The sequence below is a fragment of the Pinus tabuliformis genome, chromosome 9, assembly GCF_031772625.1.
Source record: "Pinus tabuliformis cultivar Carrire ecotype Pingquan chromosome 9, CPIR1, whole genome shotgun sequence".
Lineage (NCBI taxonomy): Eukaryota > Viridiplantae > Streptophyta > Pinopsida > Pinales > Pinaceae > Pinus > Pinus tabuliformis.
In genome coordinates this window covers 1,616,522,320-1,616,528,560 of record NC_142307.1, presented here as the reverse complement: position 1 = coordinate 1,616,528,560, position 6,241 = coordinate 1,616,522,320, and the positions used below count along the sequence as shown (strand labels likewise).

General features: G+C 33.2%; 1 protein-coding gene across 1 annotated transcript; it reads right to left on the bottom strand.

Annotated features, from left to right (window-relative positions):
* Positions 1-694: 694 nt before the first annotated feature.
* LOC149154970 (DNA-directed RNA polymerases II, IV and V subunit 6A-like) lies at positions 695-5,557 on the bottom strand. Its single transcript, XM_089444271.1, has 5 exons — positions 5,514-5,557; positions 5,110-5,143; positions 1,329-1,504; positions 971-1,022; positions 695-766 (listed from the first exon to the last, which is right to left on the bottom strand). Exons 1-5 carry the CDS (start codon positions 5,555-5,557, stop codon positions 695-697), a joined length of 378 nt encoding a protein of 125 aa, XP_089300397.1.
* Between the last annotated feature and the right edge of the window lie 684 nt (positions 5,558-6,241).

Genomic DNA, 6,241 nt, shown 5'->3' with positions numbered 1-6,241 from the left:
GTATTGGGTTTGCATCTGGAATACTTCTTGTGTTTCTATTGACAAATTATAGTTGGGTCTTTCTCAGCTTCTATGTGTGTAGTGATAACAGTTGCTTTCGTATTCCCATTGTATATTCACATCAGATGCACTTTTCGGTTCAGCTTTGTGGTCACTTGTTGGACATTTAATATTAGATCTAAGTCTCTCGTGACTATATATATATATATATATATATATATATATATATATATATATACATGCATACATACATACATATATATATATATATATATATATATATATATATATATATATATGTATGGATGTATGTATATATATAACATATATATACATACATACATACATATATATATATATATATATATTTATATATATATATATATATATATATATACATACATATATACATACATACATACATACATATATACATATACATATATATATATATATATATATATATATATATATATATATATATATATATATAAAGAATTCAAAAACATATTTATATTTCCATTGCTAATTTATTTTCTCTTGTAAATGCGATTTTATATTGTTGCTTTGAATTTTAAATTTAGCCTCATAAATTCTAATTTGAAGGAATAAACCTTGATGGTAGTGGTAGATGGACAAGGAAGGCATGCAGGGACATCGCAATACCATGGAACTAAAGCAATGTACATTCATCTCATCTTCCATCAGGCAAGTAGCGGCGAATAGTAAAAGGAATCTTCATCTCTTTGAGTTCTTTCATTGCAATCTTCAATCACCAAAGAAAATGGAAAACTATTTCAAACTCTTTTCAAATAACTACTGCATTGGAAACTGATCATTTCAAGTCCTACCAAATTCTCCTAACTCAATCTGCATTTCAAAAATGAGATCCAATGCACAATGACAAGAAATTCATTGAAAATGGAAAAATAAAAGGAATAAAACAGAGGTCTGTCAAAAACAAATATACCTCCCATGGATGAGTCTTGCCTTCAAGTTCAACCATGATAGGTGCATTCATGCTGCCACAGGCAAATTTCATGTTGATGACCAAAATTTTTAACTCTTGAACTAAGATGTAACATGGGCTTTTTGGAAATAGAGCTCTCCCAATTAAGGATCAATCCTGACTAGTATTGATTCTACAGTTCCATGCCGTACCAGAAACAAGACATGGAGAAAGAAACATCACAGGTTTCTGGAAATAAGAAACATGAGTCCATGTCCCCTCTCCCAAAACATATATTATACATCTTAAATTCATTAGTAACATATTAATGTAGAGTTAGGAAGATAATAACCATCCTAAATAGCCTATTGAAACATGCCTAATTTGCAATGCTCGAGTGCCTAGTATTCTAGCACGCTCATATTTCATCATGAGCTTTGAGGTTTTTCGAGGGTTATCACTTGGTTGTTCTTGTTCTACAGGTTCTTTATCATCCCCTCCAAGTGTATCAACAAGAAATTCTTCGTGTTCCTCTTCCTCCGCCCCTCCCTCTTCCTATAGAAAAATGAAATTAAGAAAGCCCCAGAACCCACGACATTTTGGGCACAAATTAACCCTGACAAATAAGGGTGGAGCTTTTTGAGGTTTATCGCTTGGTTTTTCCTATTCTACAGGTTCTTTATCAGCCCCTCCAAGTGTATCAACAAGAACTTCTTCGTGTTCCTCTTCCTTTTCCCCCTACCTCTTCCTGCAAAAAAATGAAATTAAGAAAGCCCGAGAACCCATGACAGTTTTGGGCACAAATTAACCCTAACAAATAAGGGTTTCCACTGGTTTATGTTTTGAACATAAATCACGAAAAGACAAAAGGAAAATGGTTAACATAATACCCCAATATCAGATTGGGGAGGTTGCCCTTTGTATCTGCATGCATTTCAAAACCACAAATTTATTGAACAAGGGGTGTAACGAATTAGTCTCATAATGCCAGTCGCATAAACGACCTCAGGAACCTTTCACTTTTCTATGTCGTAAACCCTCTAAATTAGCACGCACCAAAAACACCCAAAAAACTTCAAAACCCATAAAGACGGTCTATTATATAAAGCTTGATAAACCCTCAAAACTTGGTAAAACCTTCTTTTGCAAAACAATTTAATAACCCATTAAAACCCTCTCTTATGGTGCGCATTCATGGTTAAATGTGAGGAGGTTTTCCATGAAGAATTTGGTGGTAAGAATCGACGGTGTGGAAGGAGAATGGGTGAGAAGAGCTCTCACTGCTCTCATACGCCCCTCTTGCCACCACATGCGAAGGAGAACGTCATTCCAGCCACATCCTAGTAGGCTCTGCCATAAGACCATGGCCCAAGATGTCTCCTGAGGTTTGCATGGGGTTGTCCTTTCGAGGTTCATTTTTGGCCTGTTCCACCAATTATTTTCTTGGCTTATAGTGTTAAGTTTTATTTTCAGTTAAGGACTTCACCATTGATATAGTAATATCTGGACAAAAAGCCATAGCAAAGGAGTGCTTGTGGTTAAGAAACATTTGTATTGCATGGTAGTATAGTTGATACAAGCAACAATGATTAGGATCTCGTAGGCGATGGAGTGATTCCTCCCCGCTCGACGAAAGTAAAACCAAAGTGAGTTCTATGAATTTCCTTGCATACAAACCAGTGTTTTGATTTGTTTAAGCACCCATCATAGACTCAAAGAGAAATGGTTGAATTGGATGTAATCTTGGTTTGATTTTCATTAATTTACTTCATGCTTTTAGAAGTTGGATGATATTCTTCTTCATATTTATTTTTCTCTCTATAAAATATTTTTTAAATTGAAATATATCTTCCTTTTTCAATTTATTTACAGTCACTTTAACTAAAAAAAATTAAATAGTTTATTTAAATCTTTATTTTATCTAAAAAATAGTTTATTTAAATCTCCGCTTTATAAAATTTAATGACCATTTTAAATTGAAATATATCTTCCTTTTTCAATTTATTTACAATCACTTTAATTAAACAAATTTAAATAATTTATTTAAATCTCCGTTTTAGAAAATTTAGTGACCATTCGTCTTCTTCAGCTTTTATGTTTTCTTCCTTTTCTTTAGTGCTTTATGAACATTTTTGTAACTTTTCCATAAAAAAATGGATGATTCACTATTGAGCCTCTCCATATAGCTCCCTATTGATTTATGTTTTGTGCTACTCAGGCCTCAGTCTGTTTTCTTATGTCATTTTCTTGAAACTATATAGCTGTTATGTTTTATGTCTGCTCAAGGGACATGTATTAGGCTAATGGGTGTTTTGGGTTTATCACACACCATACTTTCTAGTTTAGCTAGTGCTTCTGTAGTTGCAACTACATCCCAATTTTTTTTGTACAATATGAAATACATGTTTGTTTAGATTAATTATTAAAGGAATCTTATTATCAAAGAAAAACATTTCTTTTTTTTAGATGTCAAATTTCACGTGTCATTAAAATTGATTGACAAAAATATATGTATCTACAAATAGAATGTATTTCTATAAATAAAATATCTAGGAAAACTGTGTAAATGTTGCAACAGTGAGAATGGATAACTATTTATTGTGAAAAGAAGTGCAATTCAAGTTATGACCCAATTTAGAAGTTCTTATATTAAGGATTTGTGTGGACAATTCAATCATCCTTTTCTATCCTAAAATCTATATTCTTCTAGAACCATCATCTCTTAACATTCACATTATTCACTCAGCATGGTTTTGGTATTGGGTTTGCATCTGCAATACTTCTTGTGTTTCTATTAACTAATTATAGTTGGTTCTTTCTCAGCTTCTACGTGTGTAGTGATAACAATTTCTTTCGTAGTCCCATTGTATATTCACATCGAATGCACTTTTGGGTCCATCTTTGTGGTCACTTGTTGGACATATAATATTAGATCTAAGTATCTTGTGACACACACACACACACACACACACACATATAAAGCATTAAAAAACACAATGTTATTTCCATTGCTAATTTATATATGCCTGTAAATGTGATTTCACATTGTCGAATTGAATTATAAATTTAGCCTCATAAATGATAATTTGAAGGAAACAAACCTTGATGATAGTGGTGGATGGCCAAGGAAGGCATCTAGGCTCTAGGGACATCACAATACCATGGAACTAAAGCAATGTACAATCATCTCATCTTCCATCAAGCAAGTAGCGATGAATAGTAAAAGGAACCTTTAGCTCTCTGATTTCTTTCATTGCAATCTTCTATCACCAAAGAAAATGGAAAATTATTTCAAACTCTTTTCAAATAACTATTGCATTGGAAAATTAACAAAAGATAAAGATAAATGATCATTTCAAGTCCTACCAAATCCTCCTAATTCAATGTGCATTTCAAAAATGCGATCAATGAATAATGGAAAGAAATTCATTCAAAATGGAATAAGAAAAGGAACAAAACGAAGGTCAGTCAAAAACAAATATACCTCCAATGGATCAGTCTCGCCTTCAAGTTCAACCATGACAAGTGCATTCATGTTGCCACAGGAAAATGTCAAGTTGGTGACCAAAATTTTTAAGTCTTGAACTAAGATGTAACATGGGATTTTTGGAAATAGAGCTCTCTAAATTAAGGATTAATCTCGACTAGCATTGATTCTATAGTTCCATTCCTTACCAGAAACAAGAAACAGAGAAAGAAACAGTGCAGGTTTCTAGCAATAAGAAAGATGAAAGCATGCCCCCCTCTCCCAAAACATATATTATGCATATTAAATTGATTAGTAACATATTAATGTAGAGTCAGGAAGATAATAACCATCCTAAATAGCCTATTGACACATGCCTAATTTTCAATGCTCGAGTGCTTATTATTCTAGCAAACTCATATTTCGTCATGAACTTTGAGGTTTTTCGCAGTTTATTGCTTGGTTGTTCCTATTTTACATGTTCTTTATCCACCCCTCCAAGTGTATCAATAGGAAATTCTTCGGGTTCCTCTTCCTATGCCCCTACCTCTTCCTACAAAAAAATGAAATTAAGAAAGCCAGAGAACCCACGACATTTTGGGCACAAATTAACCCTAACAAATAAGGGTTTCCACTGGTTTCCGTTTTGAACATAAATCACGAAAAGAAAAAAGGAAAATTGTTAAAAACATACCTTAATATCAGGTTGGGGAGGCTCCCCTTTATATATGCATGCATTTCAAAACCACAAATTTATCAAACAAGGGGCTTAACGAATCAATCTCACAATGGAAGTTGCATAAACGTCCTCAAAACCTTTCACTTTTCTATATCATAAACCCTCTAAATTAGCATGCACCAAAAGCAACCAAAAAACTTTGAAACCCATAAAGACGGTGTATTATATAAAGCTTGAGAAACCCTCAAAACCCTCAAAACATTCTCTTGCAAAAAAATTTAATAACCCGTTAAAGGCCTCTCTTATAGACGTCTAAGAAATCCTCGCTAGCCCTTGTATCAACGAATTGCTTGTACAAACCCTTCTCTTAAGCAAAATATATATCCCCTGAAACCCTTGCGCATGTAGTGGCATATTATCCAACATATCCTCTGTTGAAATCGTTGAAGTCCTCGTCTTCCATGGGTTCCAAAGCATTGATCGTAGCAGAGTAAAAACGACATAGCTCGCTTTGTACTGAGTATTGGACTGGATTTGATTTTATTTATATTGGCCGCGAAATTTTGAGTTTAAATTGTTATGGCCCTCATGATGGTGAACAATAGTGAAGGAATAATCTTTATGACATGGATCCCTTACAGGAAAGCAAGGTCACTCTCGTAAAAGAAAAATTAAGGTTTTCCCAAGCCCTGAGGGTAAGCAGATAGTTATGGAATAATTTATTTGATATGGATTACTTGAAAGGAGAACAAGGTCGTAGTTTGGAGAGAAATTAATTTTACTTTAAGAAGTAGAACAATGTCATAGGTAGGAGTGATTTCAAACGCTAAGAAGGCTTGAGCTATGGTGTTCTCTAACTAATTGATTCTCTAATATATTATTTTAAGCATTAAATGAGGGGTAAGTATATTTGGTTTGGTGCCAAAGCTTAAACGAGATTGTTAGGTTTTTAATTTCAAAATAATTGATTCATGAAGTAGATAATATTCAAAATTAAGGAATGATTTGTTATTTTCCTCATTGAGGTTCAATTTCCTCAAATGACATGTTGAACTCATATCAAATATATTATTGTAATGGCTTTGAGACTTTTGTTATTGTATGGTCCTCTTACCTACAAGCTAGAGGGTAGGGTGCTTGGTTACAT

Excerpts from the sequence above, each read along its gene's own strand:
- LOC149154970 (XM_089444271.1), bottom strand. The coding sequence starts at position 5,557 with ATGGAAGACGAGGACTTCAACGATTTCAACAGAGGATATGTTGG. Across the intron at positions 5,144-5,513 it reads TTCAACAGAGGATATGTTGG|ATATAAAGGGGAGCCTCCCC; the intron begins ATAATATGCCAC and ends AAATGCATGCAT. Across the intron at positions 1,023-1,328 it reads ACTCGAGCATTGCAAATTAG|CATGAATGCACCTATCATGG; the intron begins GCATGTTTCAAT and ends TGCCTGTGGCAG.